Source organism: Cloeon dipterum, chromosome X, assembly GCF_949628265.1.
Source record: "Cloeon dipterum chromosome X, ieCloDipt1.1, whole genome shotgun sequence".
Lineage (NCBI taxonomy): Eukaryota > Metazoa > Arthropoda > Insecta > Ephemeroptera > Baetidae > Cloeon > Cloeon dipterum.
In genome coordinates this window covers 15,464,861-15,489,000 of record NC_088790.1, presented here as the reverse complement: position 1 = coordinate 15,489,000, position 24,140 = coordinate 15,464,861, and the positions used below count along the sequence as shown (strand labels likewise).

General features: G+C 38.3%; 1 protein-coding gene across 16 annotated transcripts in view; it reads right to left on the bottom strand.

The window, feature by feature from the left end:
• The window catches only part of NfI (Nuclear factor I), a 100,430-nt gene that overhangs the window by 27,402 nt on the left and 48,888 nt on the right, over positions 1–24,140 (bottom strand). For all 16 annotated transcript variants that reach the window (XM_065496178.1, XM_065496179.1, XM_065496180.1 and 13 more), the window contains 3 exons: positions 12,926–13,081; positions 5,519–5,710; positions 401–584 (listed from right to left, as the gene is read on the bottom strand). In XM_065496178.1, coding sequence (XP_065352250.1) covers positions 401–584; positions 5,519–5,710; positions 12,926–13,081 — 532 coding nt within the window. The remainder of the gene's footprint in view (positions 1–400; positions 585–5,518; positions 5,711–12,925; positions 13,082–24,140) is intronic.

Sequence of the window (24,140 nt, the reverse complement as noted above, 5' to 3'; positions counted from 1 at the left end):
CAAAAATTTTGAAATTTAAGAGGGCGTAGTTTTCTAAACTTAAATTAAATTTGTTATTAGTGCTTTTGAAAGCCAACATCAAATGGCACCTCCATTAATTTACAATTTTACAACACATTAATATTAAAATCGCGGTAGATTTTTAGTTAGCATGATTAAAAACTAAAATGTTTTTGGCCAATCACAGGACAAAAGATAAACAGCTATGCTTTTCTTCTGCACGTAGCTGTACCAATTTTTTGAAAATTGCCTAAAAATAAAACATTTTCACGCCTGAAATGCACTAAAGCCACAATTTACCCGAAAACTGCATATAAACAGTGGTGCCATCTGTTCTAAAATGAGCAATTTCTGCCTTTTCCATTACTTATTAATTAAAAATTGGATCCTTTTGGCTTACCGTGACTGTTGATGAAGTTGGCCAGGTAGAGATCTAACTCGCGGACGGAAACATTAATGTGGTAGGGGTTGACGCAGAGGCCAGGGTGAGCACAATCAGGCGACTTCTCCAGCCGCTCGCCGTCCGTGCTCTCCAAAGGTATCGCCTTGAACAAGATCACCATAACGAGATCCAAACGCCACACCTGAGAACAAATTAATTACACCGTCAGAGCTGTGACTAAATTAGCAGTGCTTGCAATATTCATGAAAAAATCTAGGATATAATTTTAACCCTTGAAAATAATAACAACAAATTATGGGACACACTCAAAAGTTTTGAAACAAAAATAATTCTATACTAATAATTTGACGACTATTGAAATACTAATTTCAATTAATTCCTTGTTTTTTCTTCCTTTTCCTTGTCTTTTAAACCATGTATTAAGATATTTTTTGCATAAGTTGCGCATAATTTGTGGTGATGTGATTTCGCAAGTATCGTGTCTCACACTCACAATCAGCAGAAGAAAAACACTCTTTTTCTTCCTTTACTCTTATGAGCGGAACGATGACATTTGAATAATTTGCACTGCAGCCGAAGAACAAATCTCAGTCGGTCTCGAGAGCTTTTTACAACTAATACGTGGTAATAACTCATAAGCTGCTTTGCGCGCGCATTGTATGCAAAACGACGCGAACTTTTGGCTCGCACTTTATCTCCGACGACAAATGATGAAATGGAGTCGTGCGAGGTTTAAACCCGTAAAAATAATACACGATGAGAGGCGCATTCAACTTCTTATTTCAATGTGTGGGTTGAAAATCGTTATTACGTGTTAAGTTGCGAAATTATCACCGATTTTCGAAAATGATGGTGCATTATTTGCTGTAGACAGTCTGAATTGATAAATAAAATTGTATGAGAGCTAGGGATGAAATCAACCATAAAAAATCGCTGCTGGCTCTTCTTTAAACTGTTGCAAGTGTTCAAATAATTCCTAAATTATTAAATCAGCTTTATTTGCTGACAACGCTGATTATGAGATGCATTTCCCTTAGAAAGCAATCGAAACCACATTTGTCCTTTGCGAAGTCAGCTGTTTGGTTCAAAAGTTCAGGTCGACCGTCCACACCGAAGAGCAGGAAAGTAATAATTATTTCTCTTGCTGGTGCATTTGTTACTCGCTCGGAAAGCAGCTTATCAAAGGGTAAAAAGCACACGAGAGGATGATGTATTATAATAAATTTGTACGTGAGTCGCGCGTACAGATCCCCTGGACTGTGTTTTACCGGAGAGAGAGAGAAAGAGAGAGAGAGAGAGAGAGAGAGAGAGAGAGAGAGAGAGGCGGCAGGAGGTCCGTGCTTGTGTATAAATAAATTGCCGCAGCTCCTGTCCTGCTGTCCAGAGCTCGTGCCTGCAGCATTCCTCGGCCTATTAAGCCGCCACTTCGCGCAATAATTATTCCGACTGCCAAGAATTCCTCTTCAAAAGAACTAGCTGCCTTCCAGATTAGAGAATATAACAACCACCGAGTTGCAATGCGATTTGCGCGATAAAAGCGCACGTGCGTACGCGATTGGATTAAAATCTTTGTTCTCTACCAGGTAGGCATTAATCATTCGCAAGTCCACTGCCGAGCTTTAATTTATTGCGCCCCGTGCAAACGTGTCGTATACGTTTGTAATTGCTCGCTGGCAAATATTTAAGCCAAACCCAATCGCTTTAATGTGGAATAAAATAAATATAAGATTGTTGTTGGGGTTTCTTTTTTACAAAGCTAGTTTTTATAGCCAAGGAAAAAGATTTTTTGCATAAAATGGTGTCAACTTTCAATATTGGCGTTATTTTTCGTTTTCCAGAAAATCGACGCACCGTCCAGTTGTTGTTTACGCTCGATCGCTACCAAAAATCCAAGTTAGGTGGTTCACACGTCCATTTCCACTTGTAAAACGTTTCTTTGTATTATTTTATGTACTGGAAGGTGTAACTGAAGGGTTTGTAGACATTTCAAATGCAACACTATCAAAATTAAAGTTGTCGTGCGAATACATTTCATGAAAAATTACTTTATATTTTGTCCTGGTCAGGAAGAGATCGAACAAATGATGAAAATTTGTGAAAATTTCAAGAACAAGAAAAAAATGTAGTGCATAGAACAAGGCAGGTGTGGGTTTTTAAATGTTGATAAAAAAATGAGAAAATCATTTTGTTTGATGATATGATTTATTTGAAAAGGTAAAAATTTTAAAAGAATTAATATATTGCCTTGTTTTTTTGTATTCAGTGAGTATAAATATGATACTAACTGGAGAATCATAGAGCAAGAACATGCAAAATTAGTGGTTCGGCCAAAAAAAATCTAAGACGATAGGGAAGATTTTCCCCAAACATCGAACAAATCAACAAAGGAAACCACACTTGTTTTTGTTGTATCTTGGTATCTTCGCCAGCTCTAAAAGACGATATGTATGTGACTTATACTCGAAATAAAAATCCACTATTTTATCTATGTATTAAAACAGCATTGCAGCAGATTTTAGAAAAATGGCGGCGAACTTAAAAGTGAACTGCAGTGCTCATTTCATACTCTCACAGAGGATATTTTTCCTTCTCCTCGATCGTTTCGTACCAGCCAATTGAACAAGTTCTCAAAAGAATTTTATAAGAATTCATTGGAAGCATTTGGTTAAAAGGTTGAGCGCATTTTCGATATAAGAGCTAATTAAATCAATAAGCTCCTTACGGCGAGGGATTGAATGCAGGAGCAGCAGCAGCACTGTGCTCATATTTCATGCTTTCGCATTAGAAGTTGAGAGAAAATCGTCGGCGTTCAATTGAATCGAATGTGCGCGCTGCAGTGGTAATCTCGTCGCCGTTGCTTTCAGCTTTCAGCGAGCAAATGGATTGGAATAATTCAAAAATACCGGTCTCACTTGATTGGCTTTTTCAAATTCCAGTCTGGCTGACCTCTGCGCCGGCAATAATTATTCGCTAGCATAAGTAAGACAACACATATGCAGACATTGCCTCCTCATTCATCGACAATTGACTTGATTTACGCTTCACTCAACACGGGGCCGGGGAAAATTTATTTTCATACCGCGCGCTAAACAAATAAACCAACAATACGCAGCCATAAATTAGTGGAAAGACGCGCGTTTGATATTTTTATTGCATCTTATACAAATAAATTTATCTGTTTCGTAATAAACATGTCAGTGACACCTCTGATTCTCCACGCATATTTGTAAAACTACGGCAGCATCTCATAGTACAACTATGAAACAATTAAACACAACAGGAAATAGGGAGTGCTCTTCGAGCGATGAGTAAATTAGATTAGACAATAATATAAAAATTACATTTACGTAAAATATATACATTCTAAGAAAAATTAAAAATTTCCCTCCAAGTTTTCATCTATTACTTTGTTCTAAATATTAGAGCTGCTAAAATCTCAGCTCACTCTTAAACCAGTGTAGAATGTCCTATTTTTTCATATTGATGTTAATTTTAACTTATGATTTTTAACATCATTCAGAAAAGTAATATTATATAAATATCTTTAAACGACTAAAAAGCTTCATCGCCTGTGAATCCGATAAAAATTTTGAAGCAATAATTTAAGACCACTTAAGACTCTATTGGAAAATTTTGTAAAAGGAACTAAAATAAAATGATAAGTATATATACCGATACGTTCTCGTCTCAAAATAGGGCTGAGTTAAAAAATAAAAACGTTTACTAGCATTGAATCGTACATTCACCATTTTTGCGAAAATTTTTGGAACGATTCATCGCGTTGTTTTTGAGAAATTTGGTTTCCAAATTAGAAGCGCGAGCTTAAAAACCAGCGAATGCATGCTCGGCATTTATGGTTGCTCTCTTACTGCAGCCTCAATAGTTGTCATATCGCTAAGAAATTTTCAGGGGATATGTGTGAGGGTACGATAATTAAAGTGAAACAATAAACCAACCCCTAACTAACACCCCCTAGAATTTTTCCACCGCCTACAATTTACGCCATGTCACCTAAAACTTGCGAAACATAATATTAAGTTTATTTTAGTCGAAAACAACTTTCAGTTTAGTTGTCAAAAGGTGTTATTTTTATTTCGGCTACACCACCCCTAAACAACCCCTTTACAAGCTCCAAAAATATGATTAAGCAAAAATCAATAACTATAAAATTAACTACGCTAAAAAAAGTACACGACTATACCACAATTTGAGTGTGATTTCAATTCTTGCGTCTTTTGAAAGAAATTATCCTTTTAAAGAAATTATTTTCAAGAAGCAGACAGTTCATGCAACTTGAATAGAGGCCAATTTTCGGATATTAGAATAGCAAGAAGGCTATATTTTAGGCATTCTTTAAATAAGCAGCGTTGATTGACTTTATTTAAGAAAAATACTGCTTTTTCGTTCTATAAACTTCGGCATATGTCTGATGAACAAGGAAAATTTATAATTAGAGCATTTTCTCATCGATGTGCAGAAAACATAACCAGTTTTTGGCCTCGTCATTTTTCGACGCTCAGTGTTCATTATTATTACAAAGTTTTCCGCCCAGCGGGCGATTCGTCGTCACCTTTGCCGGCCGCCAAAGTTCAGAGCTAGACGCGTGCGTTTTTTGCTCAAATACCAGCACCTCATCATCATCAAGCGCGCGTGCCACTCGCTGCTCCCGGTAATTTTTACCGGCGACATTTATTTTGCTCTCGCCGCGCGTCTCATCAAAGAGGATTTTTCAACAATGTTTCCGCTTGGCATTTTTGTCCGCAAATTAAACCACCAAAAGTCACGTGTGTTCTCTAACACCTATTTTGTTTTGTGCAAAATGTATCCTGAGCCTTTTTCATTGGATATATTTTTATAAGTACTAGTTTGTAAATTGTTTTTAAATACAATAAATTTCAATGTCCGCATTGACTTGAAAAAAAATATAAACAAACTATCACATTAAAATTTCGTTCCTTTTCATAATTATTAATTAATATTTGGTTAAAAGATGCTCCTCTTCAGCTATAAACTTTGTATTCTAGTTTCAAAACGTAAATACATTTAGTAAAAATGACACCTATTTGCATTTAGCTTCCGCTTTGGCATTTAGTATTCGCATTCGCACTCACTCACCTTGTCAGCTTGACGTAGACAGTCGATTCTTCTCATTTTGCCCTTTTGATCGGGATTGGATAGGACGCACATGGCCGGCTTCTTGCCTGTGATGCTGAGCACAAAGTCTTCTCGGCATTCTTGGGTAATGTCTTTGCGCAGCTTGCCCAGCAGACGAGAGGCCCACTTTTGTTTCACTTCGATCTTTTCATTCTGCAACAAAACGCATTCAGCAAATCGTCAGAAAAAATAATAAGCACGGGTCTCGGACCTGAATAACTAGTTTTTGGAAATTTGTATCTTGCTGCCACATTTGTTTTGTTATATTAAAAAGAACAACAATTTTATGTGTTACAATTAATGATTTTGATCCATTCTTGAAAAAATCAACAAAGTTCATAATTTATTATCTATTTTTTATTAGAAATATTTTCTTGAATGAAAATAATAAATTAACGGATTAAATTCATGAGCAATAATTTAGGACGGTGTCGTTTCTTGTGTTGACGAGAAATGGCTTCGGAGATGTTGGGAGGAATTAGCATACGCAGCTCTTTGTTGGTGCGCAAACAAAGTAACGACGGCCCTAATACATAATAAATTCATGGATTGCGCGGCGAGAAAAGAGAGCAAGCACATGCTTTGACCGGCAAAAGTTGGTGGCGCGGAAATTTCGCTGCTCGCCGCCGCCGCCAAATTTATGAAAGAAACATTTTCGGCTTTGGCTGCGGATCTAGGCCAAGCTTTATGTCACTGGCTATACACTGCACCCCGCGCCCATGGAAAGGGAGAAAATCCGTGCCGGACCAAAGTTATTGCTTGCATTGTTCGAACAATTGTGCAATCTCTCGGCTCGCAAATTTATATATATTTACATTTTGCGCACTCCAACACCAGACTAAGCGCGGAAAATAGGCCATTATTGCAATAAAGCCAACGTGTCCGATCGCGCATATTTTTTTCCTGCATCTTGCAGAGAGCACGAGAGTAAATCAATGCGGCACATCTTCGATTTTTTTCCATCTCTCTCTCTCTCTCTCTCTCTCTCTCTCTCTCTCTCTCTCTCTCTCTCTCTCTCTCTCTCTCTCTCTCTCTCTCTCTCTCTCTCTCTCTCTCTCTCTCTCTCTCTCTCTCTCTCTCTCTCTCTCTCTCTCTCTCTCTCTCTCTCTCTCTCTCTCTCTCTCTCTCTCTCTCCGTGTCGAGGCCATAAAAATAAATTGCAGCAGGCACTCTGAGATTGCAATTCGCGGGCCGGAAAAGCCGCCCTATTACTCCCAGTTAATGACAAAGTGGCTTCCTCGTTTCCCTTTCTCAATTTTGCCTTCATGAAAAATTAATGAGTCCGCAATCCGTACGATGCGAGGCTAAAATCAAGAAAACGATGGCTAGAGAAATTGATTCTGTGTGTTTCTGCAACCTGCCTGGCGTATAACAACTTCTCGACCAAATTGATTTTGGCAACGCGGGTATTTTTACTAAGATTACGATGGATATGTTCAATTTTTAAAATATTTCCATCCAAGAAGCACCAAAAAATTTCCTCTACATCCCCTAAGAAATTTGTCAACACAAGGTAAGCACAATTGAAATTCTCCGGTCCAGTTTTCAATTTCAGGCATTTTATTTATCTTTTTCACCAACTCTATTTTGAATTTCAATCATTTTCTGGTCAAATCTCTTCCTTGGCTCCGCAAAGTCTTACTCTAGGAGAAATGAAAAACAAAAGTACTTTAGTTTTTTTTGCCTGCATCAGAAAGCAACGGAAAATCAGCTTCCGAATCCCAAGTGGAGCGTTGTGGGCAATAAATACGCGGATTGTGCACTATTGTGTGTATCGCGAGTTCTCTCTCCTCCATCAAAAATGACAAGCAAGCAGTTCCAGCACGCGCGTGGAGAGGAATCGGGAAATGTGATCCGCGCGCAATAAATTAGCGCCGCAGGCCCAATCCGCTTTATTGCAATCTTCATCTCGAAGAAGCGACAAGGATGCAATATCGAAATCAAAAGCAGCCTGCATTTCTGGATGATACGGAATGGACTGAGATACACAAGACCGGGGAAACTGGTCCATGCATTCTAGTTAAAAGTTTCTGACCAAGAATATATTTGGTCTCTATTTATTAATAAACAAATAATTTTCAGTTATTTCCAGCTATAAATATGTGATTTTATTGCAAATATATTTATAATTATTTGATACAAAATATGAATCCAGCAATGGAAAAATCACAAAATTGAACAGTTTTATTAATTCAGCTTATTTTAATTTTTGGATATAGTTCGCTAATAAATTATCCAAAAAGTATCTGGCACGGTCAGAAAATTCGTTTACTTTTAATTTATAAAATTGTTACTCTTGAGGGCATATTTATTTGGATATTGCTTTTTCATCTGTTCCATTTTGGTGATTCGGAGTAAGCAAAAGTATTTACATTTTTAAAGATGTACACTTTCAGTGTTTATAATTAATCATTTTTTCATGTTTCGACAAGTCGAGGTTTGCTGCATAGTGCAAATTGAATAACAGACTCCATCCTCGTTGAAAATCTGGGCTATTTAATTAAACTCGAACAGTAGTGGAGCCGGCTGTGTCATACTCATGAAATAGAACGGACTGAATTCGCCGAAACTGGGTGAGTTTAATTAAATAACTCTGGAACTTCAGGTCAAATTAGACTGTAATATAAACATAAGCTAAACCATAAGCAGGCTAATAGGTCTGTCCTCTATCTTACAACACTATCGAAAAAAATGCAACGTTTGCATTTGCATTATTTTTTGTTTGTGTCCTCTATTTGCATGCAATTTTCGCGGGTATAAAAGAGCGGAGATAAAGTATATTAAACGAGCCGGCGTTTTTTCTCTCGCAGCAGCAGCAGCAGCAGTGGTAATATTTATTACAATATCGATGGTGCGATCAGCTGGATATTAGTCTGACATTTACATGGCAAATATAAAAATAAGGTCATCTGCCGGCGAAAGAACAACAGCGAGCGCGCACGGGCCCAATATCAGCCGGCGACAATCTATTAAACCCACATAAAAAACAGCTGCTGCAAAATTACACGCGGAATTTTCGATAGCAGGCGCGCAGCACGGTTTCAAAAATAATTTGTGGTTCAGCCAGCGCCTCTTTTTTATAAATAATATTTTCGGACCCGAGGGGCCGTTTTAAGCGCGTTTATCGCCGTGCATTCATCTGGCTGAACAGCGAGAGAGCAAAGTAAAATAATAAAAAGCTACTGTGTGCTCGCCGGGTAATTCTGCCGTAGAGATGCTATCGCGGCTGTCTCATTACCTTATTATTTTTCTTGTCTGTGTGCTTTACGACTCTCGCGGATTATGAAATAACTCGTGCGTGTGGCTTCAGAACCGATGATCGTTAATATTATCATCGAATCACTCTTCTTAGCCGACTTTTATGAGCTCCAAACTGGCCTTCGCTATAGTTGACGAATGGCCAAGAACGGATTCAAATAACGGATAGGAAAATGCCCTTGGTTGATTGGATTTCAAAAACTGTTAAGAAAAGGTTCAAAAATTTAGATTAATTACGAGCTATTTTTCGCAATGATTTGGACACATTTCTAATTTTGTAAAAGTGAAAACAGAGAGTATTTTGTTTGTTTTGTTACTGGACTTACTGTTAGTTTCAAAATCAGCTTGTATATCATGTCTGCCTGCACCCAATATTTTGCCAAATCCAGACAAAAGTACATAAATCAACATAAGTATTTATTAGGTGGCCACTCTGATAAAAAGGTAGACTAATTTATTTCGAACTCCGTATTTAAATGCGTGAAGGACAAAATTCAAACACCGTGTGCTAACTTGTTAAGTGTCATAAAAATACCTTGATTTCCAAAGATATAAAACTTTTTGCAACTCAAATTTTCATGAAAAAGATCACCAAATAGGAGAAATAATAGTGTTACCTTTTCAACATGATCCAAACATACACACACCGCTTTAATATTCATTTGGTAATGATTTCTTTCATTTCTTTGAAATTTCAGTATTTAAATCCAACCTTCAAAACGATTGGAAAGATTATTACAATTAACTTTAATCTTTACTGGCCATTCATAATTAAATATAAAATTGTAGCATAAAACACGAAAAACATCCAAGTTATTTTTAAATTCAAATAATAGTTAAAGGTTTTAATCTTGTTTAAAAAATAGTAGTAAAGGTTCAAATTTCAAACTTGTCTTTCAAACCCTTCAAAAAGGATCAAAAGAAACTGGAGAATACCCTACAATATTTTTATCGATTGTAAAATGCAAATTACTGTTTTTACATTCATTTGTCGAGTCTTCTGGAAAATCACAAATTTTCCACTTGTTGGATATTTTTAGGATCGAAAGAATTAAATGAATGAAAAACTACTCTTTATTCCATTAATTTAGATCTTTTTATCAATTTAATTTTCTCTTTGTTTTTTTATCAGTTTTAATAATATCAAAACAAGATTACGGAGAGTAAAAAGTAAAAGGTCCTCTTTTTTCCTATCCACTTGAAATTAATAAAGCGACATTTTGTGAAAATCCCGGAGGAGAAGAAAGGCACATTCGCACGAGTGTCTGGTCTGGCGCGTGCGAAAGAGCCAGTCTGGGCTTATAAATCTTGGGCGGGCGACGTCTGCACGCACAGTATGACTCTGCCACCCACGACAAAGCGGCAACTGCTTCGGGGGAGGCGAAATAGAAGCAAAATTTGAGCGGCCAGAGAGCCAGAGAGTAGAGAGAGAATAGTTTCGGGAAATATAGTCGCGAAGGGAAAGGGCCCGGCCGGCGCTGGCGCCAATGAAAGACGAAATCGCGAGGCAGCAAAGCAAACCGCACTCGACCAGAAGCCACGTTCGCTCGCTCACACCACCCATAATTAGGGCAGTGCGCCAGTCTCTCTGTCGGAAATATTGTGAAATTATCGACATTTATTTATTGCAACGATTGCATCAAAGAGAATGCAAAGAAAAACAAATAACAACAAAGAAACAAATTAAGGAGAACGAAAAGACACGAGATTTTGGAAAGGGTTTAAAAATATTTTCTTAGCGGTAACAAGCAAAACCCCATATACCTTCCAAATTTACAAAGAGAAAGTAAACATGATTGACCAGTCGAAATTTTAAAAATACGGCACTGTTTTTGACCAACGGAGGTCATTGGATTTTATCAACTTGACGAGCCGAACCGATTGCTTGATGTTTTCATTGACGCCATAAATGAGCTAAAAATTAAATTAAAATTTCCTGTGATTCATAGAGCTTCGAAATTTTGCTTGTATTTTGCATGTATGTATTTTTTGTCACGCAGCAAGAATTGCAGTCCTAAACTGCCATTATCACCTAACTGCGCACATTGTTCAACAACCAATCTGAATCCTCTATAATGGAGTCAATATGGGTTGACCAATCATCGTGCACGAGATTAGCATTATTTAAAACAATATATATGTATTATGTACTTTCCGTCAATGAAACTCATTTCCACTATTTGCAACAGCATATTTTTATTTTATTTTTAATCCAACTCAGAATTAAACCATTGCTGCGTATTGCCAAACGTAATACTTGATGCTTGATGCGTGATTTTGTGTGTAATATTTTATTAAATAAATTAACTATAATTTAAAAAAATATAAAAGTTCAAAATAAATCTTCTTGCATTTTGATAAAAGAATCCTTAACTGTAAAAATTGAAATGATTTACATATTCTCCTCATCAATCACGTAGAAAGCCTTAAGCTATATGCTAACGACACATAAAATAGCAAAAATATATCTAAAAAAATAATATAAAATAACTTGATGTTATTTTTAATTCTATAAATAAAAAATATATTTTAAAAATTAAAAATATCGATCAAATCATCATAATTATTTATTTACAACATTATCAGAATCACAAAAACCACAAAGATTTTCAGTTTATCATAATTTTAATATGTTATTATGTACCCAAAAGTAAATCATTATTGATTGCAGAATTAGGAGGGTCGAATATTGCTAGAGGAACATTAAAATATAATCTATCATCAGCAGATATGCGTATACGATTTTAGAAACAAAATGCCAGGTTATTATTTCATCAACACTGCTTCTTCGGAATTTTCCGTTTGGGCGTTGCGTCACTGCCCCGGGCACGAGCCGTTTTTTCGGCGCCAGCTAACACACATGCTTTGGTTTACAAAATTTATTATTGTCGGCAGAGAAACCGCGGCGTGAAAAGTGAAAAAAGAGGAAGAGCAGCCAGCCCCCGTTGTCGTCGTGGTCGCTCCAGCCCTCTAGCTTTGGCCCGGCCGGCGCGCGCGACGCATGCATTATCACGCAGAGAGCAGCAGGCTAGCTAGCACTAGCACCCCAGCCCAGCAGCTAGCGGAAGAAAGAGTTGGATGACTTGCTGCGTGATTTGTGAGGCAAAAGAGACCTCGTCATGCTAAGCTTAACCTCGCAATAAATATCATCGCCGTTCGTACGCGTCCCATAGCAAACAGACACAAAATGATCTGCCTGCCTGCGGTATTTATGATTTATCAGCGACGTCGCTCGTTCTCTTGCTCTCCTCGCTGTGTCCGTATTAGCTAGTCCGCTGCGCTTTTTGCTCGGAAAAGCGGCGAGCAGCGGAGAGGCCGCACGCGCAAATTACGCTTATTGCCGCCGAGACTTGGAAATTCTCCCGTCCAAAGTTAGGGTGACGGCCGAGCCGATTTATGCGCCTGCAGCCTCCGCGCAAGTAAACACCACCCCAATTGAATTAGCGACTTGCGTGTGTGGTTTTTACGTCATTCTATTTCACCAGTAAAGTTCAGGGAATTATCGAATTTTTATGCCAGGCAAAATTATTATTTTTGGAGGTAAATTGATTTTTTTAACTTTTTATTTCTATTGAGTGAAATAATCATAAAAGGAGTGGCAAGGTGTACTCTAAACATTAAGACTTGATCAGAATGCTTGAAAATTTACAGCACTTGCCCATCATGTTTTGATCGACTGCTTTCGATTCCTCCCGACAATATCTAATAGTTAGTGTACGACTTATTATTGCAGGCATCATAATATCCTTGCAATTAAATTATTAGACTTTTGAGAATATAAAAGTCGGTGTTTGGGCCCAAATATTCGGTTTAATTGAATCAAACCTTCTAAGGGATAAAAAATATTTTTCTCACCAAAATGAAAAAAAAATACCAACTTTTCGTCATTTGATGACATAAAAAATGAGGTTATCTACAGCTACATGCCAAAATTTAGCACCCTTTTGCAGCGAATTTTAGCCTCTTTAAACCAATGGTGCATTCTTGTACATTACAAAATTTGCGAACCCTGTATTTTTGAGAAAATTTGACATCTTTCCCTAATAAAGTGGCAACAAGGATTTTTCTACGTTCGACGACTTGTCAATTTATCCTAAAAATTCAGCTCACCTGTAGTTCTTCTTTACACCTCCTCTCCTCCTCGAGTGACATGCGCTTCTCATGCTTTTTGAAGTACTTGCGTTTGGCAGCTTGCAGGTTGAACCAAGTGTAAGAGAAAGACTTCACATAAGGCAAAAGAGCCTCAATGAATGGATGAAACTCATCCTGAAACACACGAGAGAAACTGGTTAATGTTGAGGAAATCATTTGAATTGCGAGCATGCAGCAAAAGGCGGCAAGTTGGTTTTCTGCCTCGAAAGAAAGCGAAAGTGGGGGTGTAGCGCGCGCGAGAGTAAGCGAGTTCCGTTTTGGCTTGAGGCTGGTTAGTTTTGGACACCTCGAGGGCCAAAAGCCCAGTGCCAAAAGGGTTAGTTAATTCACAAGTGGCCGAGTGAGTGTGTGTTTGTGAGTGAGCCAGCTGATTCATTGACTGGCATCGAAGGCAGAGGGACGCACAGATTTTTCTTGTTTTTGGCTGCATTATCCATTGTCCTGGTTGGACGAGGGCCCTCGGTCTGTTGGCAGCGGCCGCGTTGGCGCTCAACCCGCTTTCTCAAGTGCCGAGACCGACACCAAGAGGTCCATGAGCCGCAGCCACCACGCGCCCATCAGGAATATTTTATGCGTGCCCGAGAAATTTCGATCCGCAGGAAAACGTTATTTTCTGTTTTTTAAATCTGTTCAGTGCATCTTAATTCTTTATATTTTCCGACACTGTTTTCGCTCGAATATATGCTTTATGAAATTTAAAATATTTTCGCGGTGTTAAATAACTGTTTGATTGTAAAAAATAAAGTTTCGTTGGGACACAAAATCATGGGATAGGCTCGCTTCAAGATTTCACCTGTACCGTTTATCCTGAATTTTTAATCACAGAAGATATTTTCAAATGATTTAAAAAGATAATTTGAATATTTAAAAATGCAATATGAGACAAATCGAATAATGTGCGATTCTCGTCTTGGAAAAGGTATTTTTCCAAAATTTCAAGCTTTCTGGTAAAATTTAACAACGTTAAGAAGAATTTTAATTTTTCCAAGATCTTTTCGTAAAGTTATGCCTTTTTGTTGGCTATTTTAATATTTATGGGTTTTCGCAAGACAATTTCTAAACATATTAAAACTTTTCGAATTTGCCAAGATTTTACTCTAGTTTTCAAAGCCAATAATGAAATTATAAGGCCAAACCCGTACCCCTTATGTAATTCTTCTTAATGTCAATCCAGACAACAAAATCTTTAAGATTTTTAACTTCATTTGCAGCTTTTACAGATGTAGAACGTCTCAAATAATCAAGATTTCATCTTTAAACTCTGTATAGGATGATAGTATAGGAAGGAATTATGATGCGCAGTGGTTTCCTATATTAAGAATTTTATTAAAGTTATAGTTGTGGGCTGCGTGTGTGGACTGCGACTTGTGGAAATGGGACGACATCGGAAATGAATAGACTTGGCTGCGGGGCTGAATATGTGTGGATTGTGAGGCTCGGAGAATGGGACGGAATAAAGACTCGGGATGCGTCCGAGTGGGTCTGTCAGGGACTTCGGTGAAGCGGGGTGCAGCATCCGAAGTGTGGTACCGCTTAAGCCCAGGCATGCGATCAGCAACATCGGGGACGGAAGCTACATCGTCCTGCTGCGATGGCGATCTTTACGTCTTACAGGGTCCTCGTCCAGTTTGTCCTCACAATCAGGGTTGGTCCGGTCGTCTAGGCTGCTGCAGGAATTCTCTCTCTTTGAATGGCGTCGCGTCGGTTTATATATGCTCGTCAAACAATGTGATTTGTCTGTTGTGTGAATTTGTGTGTTGCAGAATGGTCATTGTTTGACGGAATGTAGGTACCCTACATACGCCCCTTACTGAGACTGGAAGTCGTATGCAGGTGGAAAATTTTGAATCTCACTTGCCAGGTCTTGATCGAAGAATTCTGCGTGTTCTTATCTGGATGAATTTGAATAACTTGATTGTTGAGGGCCGTGATGCATTTTGAATTAATTGTTGATTCTTGTTAATTGTTGAGCGGCCTTTTCCAGTTTGAAAAATTCTTGAGAATTGGCTGTCTTCATCCAGCGTCTATCGTCGGGGTCACCAAATATATAGGAAGGAATTAAGATGCGCAGTGGTTTCCTATATTAAGAATTTTATTAAAGTTATAGTTGTGGGCTGCGTGTGTGGACTGCGACTTGTGGAAATGGGACGACATCGGAAATGAATAGACTTGGCTGCGGGGCTGAATATGTGTGGATTGTGAGGCTCGGAGAATGGGACGGAATAAAGACTCGGGATGCGTCCGAGTGGGTCTGTCAGGGACTTCGGTGAAGCGGGGTGCAGCATCCGAAGTGTGGTACCGCTTAAGCCCAGGCATGCGATCAGCAACATCGGGGACGGAAGCTACATCGTCCTGCTGCGATGGCGATCTTTACGTCTTACAGGGTCCTCGTCCAGTTTGTCCTCACAATCAGGGTTGGTCCGGTCATCTAGGCTGCTGCAGGAATTCTCTCTCTTTGAATGGCGTCGCGTCGGTTTATATATGCTCGTCAAACAATGTGATTTGTCTGTTGTGTGAATTTGTGTGTTGCAGAATGGTCATTGTTTGACGGAATGTAGGTACCCTACAATAGTATTTGGGATCAATAGTTGTTCTAAATAAGTAATCTTTAATTGAAAATAACAAAGAATAAAATAAATAAATATAACAATTTTAACTTTTGGGAATTAGAGGCATGCCTCAAAGTTGTGACAGGTATACAAGCTTGTTTAGCATGTTTGATGGCAGGCAATGCGAGGACCTTTGCCAGATGCTCGCAGTCACAACAAGCGCGGCAGCGAGGGAGGGTGCAAATCGGAGCCCAAGTTCAACGCTGACGCTCGAGGAAGCGCGAGGAATTTTTCTCTCATCCGCGTTCGTTCATTCATTCAAAAAAGAGCCAAGCTTCGCGTTTGTGCCGGTGCCATTTGGCATGGCGAAGGGTCAGAATCCATCGGCAGCCAAGAGCATCAGGAGCCAGCAGCCAAGTCACTCGCTCGCCCGCTCGCTCGGCGCAGAGGGATCGCAAAAACGAGCCAGCCGCCGCTTTTAAAAACACAGCTGATGCTTTTTGGAATCTGTTTGTGCCAAATTTTCGATGACCCTGACCTTCGGCAACCAGAGTCGGAGCCAGTGCAGCACGAGCAAACAAACCGACGCTTGGGGAGTGTGAAGAAAATTACCAATATTTTCAAAAGTTACAGGGTTTGCTGATTTTAAATTAAAATTTGTTCACAGACAATCTTTGTTGGTGAGACCAATCGATTGGCGGATCATACTTTTCAAGAAAAACTATATATATTTTTTATATTCATACCTTAAATCAGAATAAAATTTGGTCTGAAATTTTAATTAATATAAATTAGAGTTATTCCTAACAATTTTTGAATAGAATTTGGTAAAAGCAGAGTGGATAATGGACCGAAAGAGTTTTCAGTGTTTTCATCAATATTTCAGAAAAAAATATCCGATATTTTGTCTCAGCTAGGTTTCTTAACAGGAATAACACTTTTTCACAAAAACATCCCGAAATAATTGTTTCGCTGTGGTTTTTAAGTACGGAATTTCTTGCAGAAAACAGAGAAGCTCGACTCAGTAAAAAGTAACAAATTTAGAGCAGTGCGGTTACTTTTAAACTGTTATTTTCGCTAATTTAGACCAGCCACAAGGACAAATGAACATACAAAATGGAAAAAAATCTGGATAGAAAAAATTGCAACCCATGTGTTTGAAGGGTGGAGATAAGGAGGATGAGGTGTTTGGGATTAAGGGAGAGTATTGAACTTTATAAAAGCTCAGCTGACGGACAATAAATTTTGTTCTGTCTTTGAAAGTGAAAAATCACGGCTCGCGTGATATTTCGGGAAACAGCTAGCTCGAAGAAAAAATTCTCCCCTTGAGCTTAAATTTGCCGGAGCACAGGTGTCGGGCGGACTCGTTTAAAATTCCTCCGCGACTCAAATTTAGCACCTGCTCAATATCAATTGGGTCAGCGCGTATCAAAATTTCAACCTGAGCGAGCGACGGCGCGTTTTCAAAAAAATATTGCTGGCCCCCGTCCAAAGTCCGGCAGACGTAAATAAACTGGCGAAATAACGCGCGGGGGCAATTCCAGCGCAGCCATCTTTCTGCCGTTTGACCAAAAAATCGGCGTTGCTGCCGCCGGCTTGTTTTTAATAATGTGGCCGACGGTGATATTATATTTCACACGTTGTAAAATGGCAGCTCAGCGTCCCGAGACCGGCCGGCCGGCTGTGTGTGTGTAATATTATGGTGTGTGTGTGTTTGCTTTGAGTAGTGAATTATATTGGACAAGGCAGAGAAGATCAAGAAGCAGAAAGTGCTCCATCCGAGTCGCAGCAGCAGCTGTCGCTCCTCTCGAAATAGCCGCAGCTAAAAGGACAGTGGAAAAAGCTCGAGCGAGGCAGCAAGCAAGCAGCCCAGAAATAAATACTCGCCGCTCCAATGTGCTCTTGCTGCATGCGCGTGTTGCCGTAATACACGCGCCCCAAGACATTAACTCTGTGCTCCTCCGACACACACAGCACACTCACAAAAAATCAAACTCGTCGCTCCCTCTGCTCTGCGCCGCATCAAACGACTGCAATGGAAAAAATTGCAGAGGACAGTCAACTCCGAAATTCACCACGGGATGAGGCTGATTTTTTATTTGCATTTTGGGGAAACATTTATTTTCGGGACAGTTTTTTATTGGTTTATATTAAAAATATTAGAATAAAGCTTAAATTTTAGATTCGTTATTATAGCTCGAAATATAATTTCCGAACCTTTCAAATATTTTTAAAAGTCAAATTGAACTTTCTCAGTTTCCGTCTACAATAAAATAAATGCATTTCAGTTTGTTTGACTTTTAAATTAAATCGATGAAATGTTGGACTTTTTTTCAGAGTGTCTGATATTACACCTAAATGTTAATGCAATTATAACACTCTTAAGCCACACTTAAACTCCTCTAAAGCCTTTTAAACCCTTGTTTTGAAGACAAATATGTTTTGGAGTTTTACTTAACACGTGTAATTTGTTAGCAAATCTAAGCAAATCAACCTGTAAGATGGATAAAAACAATCTAGGACCATATTAATGGGCTCCAAAAGTTCATTTTTTGCGTGGAAATAAAAACCGTCTATAACAACATTCAGTTGCAAAATTTATATATATGCATTTTTAAAAATATTTAGTTATCCTTTGAGTTAAATCACTCTCTGGATTATCCTTGGTGTGACAAGGCAAATTCAAGATAAATCCAGAACACTTGACCCGTTTTTACAATTTCAACGTAAATTTATGTTTTAACTTAGCGTAAGTCAAATACTGCGGCTTGCAAAATATAGTTAAATAGCTACGTCTGTTCTAATTTAAAATAATCCCCTCTTATTTTTGTTTATAATTAATATGTTGAGCTGTTTTAGCTGTTTATATTTACTCTAGAGTGCATTTTCTGCGTAGTAAATGTGTTCTTTTATATGGGATGTGAAAAACTGCAATTGTGTTTAAAAATAAGATGAAACCTACAAAGTTTCAAACTCCCAGCAGCTCGGAATTCTAGAAAAGTGCGCATTTTGACGTCAATAATCAGCCGCAATCAAAGGAATTTCCGGCTGGCAGAATTTGCAGTTTGAGAATTCCGATAAAAAAGTGGGACCACATTCTTGGCACACGCAGAAAATCACACCGTGTTCGCGTTAATGGCGACGGCGTTTGTTTAATAGGCCGCTCTTCGACCGGCGAGAAACATTTGACACTGCGCGCACTTCATATTTTTTGCTCCAGCAGGATTTAAAATAAGACACGCGAATGCCGGCCGCAGATGCTATTCTCGGCATCTCAAAGTATAAGTGGTCGGTGCTTTAGTTAAGGATTTAACTTGACGGATAAATCTGATTTAAATATATACTTGAGACATAATTGCTAATGGAGAGCTATAGATATATACAAATTTACTGTTCAAATAAATTTGAAAAAAAATATCGTTTATTTCAAATATTTAACCTCCTTATGGGTTTTGTTTAGTTCCCCCTTTAAATCAACAGCAATTCTAATTGATAGTAAACTACTTAGGGCGTAAGAATTTATTAAATGAATTTAGCTTAAAAACAAAAGCACTCGATAGCGACGCCTAATTTGATAATCTCTCATTAAGGCTTGCAAGAGTGATTTACAGCGAGCAAAACAATCGGAAAAAGGGGCAATACACAGATCTGCAGGCAGCGAGCGGCGCACATTCAGGAAATTAGAGCTAGGGGAGTGATTTATAATTTTTATTGTTCTTCGCCTTCCCCCTCTCTCTCTCTCTCTCTCTCTCTCTCTCTCTCGTCGTTCCCTCGCAAACACACGCAGAGTGAAATTAGGGATGAAAAATTATCGCAGCGCCGCTTTTGGTAATTTCTGTCATCGCCGCTAATGCACGGTGCCGACGGGAAAAAATTAAAAACAGCCGTCGCGAGTAAATCTTACGGGGGCAAAATTGAAAACAGGAAATCGGCTCGCGGGACATTTTTTACTTTTAATGATTGCAGGTGAACAAACTTTGTGGCTGCGGCCGTGCGTTTTGTGCTTCTAATTTTGGACCACTCTCTGGGCTCCTAATTTTTATGAGAGCGCGCCACCGACACGGCGGGACTTGTAGTAGTCGACTCGGTTTATTTGCTAGCTTTACAACCAACATTTTTATGATGAGCTGGCTAGCGTTTGAAAGAGACCCTTTCGCTCCGGAGCGCGCCAGGAATGTCTGAATGCACCGTAAATAAAGTGCTCTTTTACATATTTGCATGAAAATGAGACACGCTTCAATAATCAAGGAAAATGCTGTTGTCAGGTATGAAATACACACAATGCGTCGTTTTTTAAAACTAAATTGCATTGTGACACGTCCGAATCTGAATAAGATTGTATAAATTCTTGAAATTAATTTATAACTTCCAGTTTTCTTACTTTAAAATTGAATTAAATTTACTTTTTGTCAAAACAATCCTGAAATGCGAGAGAAATCATTAATCGCTGAAAATCATTAAGAAATAAGTGCGAAATTAAAATTAAAATTTTATTGCTCGACTCTGCGCGGAAAATTAATTCAGGGTGGAGCAAACATCAAAACCTGCTAGTGTGTTTCTTTCATTTTCGACTGTTTAAAATTTTTGATTGCGTGAATAATTTCACTCTTTGATTTCAAATATTTAAACACCCAATTTTTTGTCTGCAAAGGGCTTAAAATTACAGTACCAATTTAACTCACGCTCCTACTGTAAGGCTTTTCTGCTTCCATGCCAAAATAATAACACTAAAAAATATGCAACAAATAAAATCCTAGATCTATATTGTAATTTAATGGTTTTTGTCAGTCGGAAATATTAGAGGACATATCTCTAAATAATTGAATTTGAGATTTGTACAGTAAAAATCTTGCAATAAATTGTTCGAACCCTCCCACATTTATGGTCGTTTTAAATCAAGGAACAATCCTTTCAGGATTGCGGAGGAAAAGCAAAACAGAGCACAGAGTGCGGTGGAGTGGTGGCCGTGGAAATTAAATGTGCGGTGAAAGACAAGGTGGTCATTTATCTTTGTTTATCCGGGGCGGCGAGTCTTTTGCGCACGTGTTATTTGAATGGCGAACATATCTCGCGAGAGAGAGCAGGCCTCCTCCCTTCTAATGTCCAGCGCAGGGTCCATCTCCACCCATCTGTGATCTGCTTTGCTTGCGTTTTGTCCCCCAGAGCGGAGCAGAGCAGAGCAGAGCCGAGCCGAGCGGGCGAGCAACCCTCAAAAGGGCCATTCATCACGGAACAAACTGCCGTTAACAGACACGCGCGGCCAAAAATCGGCGCCCCATCTTACCGATTAAAAACCAGCTCGCAGTTCACCAACGCGTAAATAATAAAATTTTAGAGACTGCCGATTTATTTCCAAAGGCCACGCCCATTTTTCGAGCGATAAATTCCCGTTCACCCAGCGCTTGCTTTCGTTCCCGCCACCGCGCGGCTTTCGGTGTTGAAAACATAGGAATTTCAGGGTTGCACACTTTAATTTTCAACGGATTATTCACAGATATAAATAAATTTGGTCAAATATTTGATTATTTGATTGTAATAACAAATTTTTCAGTTAGAATGCCCAAAACTATATTGATTTGCTCAGAAAATCTGTTCAAAAATTCAAAATTATTTTAATTGTTTTTTTTAATGCAATTGGCAATTTCTGAATAATTTTAACTCAGCAAAAACGTAGACTGGATATATTATTTAACAAATTTCCGAACAACTCAATTCACTGAACTTTATCTTGTTTTATTTTTCTTTGAATGCTAAAAAAAATTATATTCCTTTCAAATATTCTATTCAATTTTACTAACCATATGTTTTTAATAATTTATTCAAGTTTCCCTTTAGAAAATTTAGAGTTCAGGCTTCTCCTCAGCAATTATTTTTGCAAAATGTGAGTGCTGAATTCCACGACCCGGGGTGCGAGCCTTGCAGTAACGCGCGTATGTCACCATTGAACTGGCGGTCTAGTTAGTCGTTTCTCTCTCGGCACACTCATTCATCCGACGGCTTTTTCGTACAGCATAAATTTCCAACACACATGCATTTTCGGCTTTATTCGGCCGTGTTTTCTGCCTCTTTTTCTCTCTCGCTCGCTCTCCTCCCAAACAGCGTTCGTTCGGGACGTGATGATGCGGACCGCATTGCAGATCGCGGGGGTCGAAAAGCAGAGAGCACACATTTTAAATGCGTTCGCTTGGACCGCCTTCGCCGTTTTGTTCTGCGTGAAAAGCTTTGTTTTACTATAGTGCCAGTAAATTTTGAAAATAAACTGACCGACCTATGATTTATTAGCCCGCTGAATTTCTGATAAATCTACCGCGACAAAACAAAACAGACTTTGCTGGTTTTGTAATTATTTTATTTAATATAACTTAAAATAATATAAACATTATAAAAAGTAATTAAAATTTGTTTTTAATTTTAATAATTTTCACTCTATTGCTAGTTAATACAAATAAATAATGTTAAATTATTAATAAGCCAATTAATTAAAAATAGCAATTCAGCATTTAAGATTGATGATTATTTTAGTTATTTTTTATTGCACTTTTGCTAACATTCTAAGTTTTAAAATATACTAATTAGTGACCGGCTCATGAAAAATTTAAGCAGTTTCATAAAAATATAATTTCTCTTTGGATTGAGATATCTACCAGTTGTTGTGACACTCTTTGGCCTGTTACTGACCTTAGAGGTGCCATGACCAGGCGCCAATACCCACAGTCAAGAGCACCGTATATTTTACAGAATTGGCATTTATTTTGGAAGCGTGAGACGAGCACTGTTTAACTTTAACGTGATTTTCGGAGGCCAAAGAGTGTCACAACACCAGTGTTTGATTATTAACATTATTAATTAAAAATCGGTCAGGAAAATGACCATCGTAATTCCGATTTCATTATATGTACATCCTTTCCTTTCGGAACAAGTTCAAATTGAAAGGATTAAGAGGGCGAAATCGGCTGTCGACAATGTGACACAGAGCGGCCGGGGCACGTACAAAGTATCAGTTGGCAACTTGTTGCGCTCTGCATCCCTCTGGCCGTCGTGTCGTTGTCATCTCGCGCAGGGAATGAAAAAGAAAGACGTGTCCCTTTTGAGCTGGCGGAAAGAGATGGATTCGCGGCGGTCGCGTCACCTGACACAAAAGAATTGCGGCCGAGGGAAAAAGTAGGAAGGAATGCTCTTATTATTTAATAGCGGGCCATCGCCCTAATGGAGCGGCAGATTTATCGCACCCCGCGCGTGTTTTCGAATGTAGTGCGGGAGCACAACTTCATGTTTGGGGTGATTTCACCCTAGCTCTTTGTCGTCTCTAGCGACAGGAGAGACTATCCCAGACGCTAAATGAAAAAAAAGGTTGTTTTCTGCTGTGCAAATAGTAGAAAAAGGGACGATGGCAAATTATTGACCTTTTTCTCAAGCTGGATTCGTAGCAATAAGGTAGCAAATTTAGCCTCTAATTTACATTTTGTTTAACCGTCGACCGCCTCAAAACTGCTGAATATTTTCCTAGGATGACATTTTTTAAATATCTCGATCCTGTGTAGTATTCAATAATATCTCCTAGGATATCCATTTGTAAAGATTTTATTAAATCCAGAGAAAAATCCATTTTAATTTAATCAAGGGCCGCGAAAGGAAATTTTATTAATTAGTTAAAAATACAATGGATGGCTGTTACTCTGTATTTAGTTTTTAATTTTTTAGAGCAAAGGGGAAACATTTTATTATTGTTATTATTGTTTATTCTTGCCAAAGTCATAACATAAGACACACAAAATATAAAAATTACAGCAAGAAATGGCATACAATGCTAGCAGAATACTGCAAAAACGATAAGATACATTATATAAATAATTTATCTTGACCTCATGTATATATGTTATTCAAAAATTGATTTTTGTCTTGTAGCCAGAAATACTATAAATTTACAAGTAATTAAATACGAATTTAGAGACTTTTAGTTTGTAACACAAGATTCCAACAGTTAAAGTGCCATAAAGACACTTTTTAGAAGAAAAATATTCAAAAAGTTCCAAAATAGGAGGGTATAAGGAAGCCAAAATTGATTTAAAAAATTTGAAAATGAAAGACGCAGAAATTCGCTAAGGAATACTCATTGGGAAGTGCTTTTGTTCCATTTATAAATTCGACGTGGTTTTTTTATAGCTTTACAGTTTTTTTCGAAGGGTTCCTTCTCTGTTTTAAAAATAACTAAAATTTGAAGCCTATTTTAGATTTCGTTCGTTTATTTGAATGAATTAGCAAAACTTTACATTGCGTGAAAAAATCCGTTAATTCAGAATAGCCAAATTAAGTTAAATTTCGAATTAACAAGCCGTGTTGCATTTTAGAAATCTTTTCATCGGTTCCTCCGCTAGGTTCTTTACGAGTTGCCGGGATTACGGAGAGATCTAGTTTCGATAAGACAAATTTGCGATGGTGTTGTTGTTGCCTTAGCTTTTTTGGGATTTGCGGAATCGGCGGCGCGCGGTTTGCACGTTTCATTAAGTGGCTCGCGAGATAAGCGGCGCGAGATGATGGAGCCATAAAAATGCAAATGCTGGAAAAACATTAGCGCCCGCCGAATGCACGGAGAAACAATAATTCACACGGGCACAAACGACGAA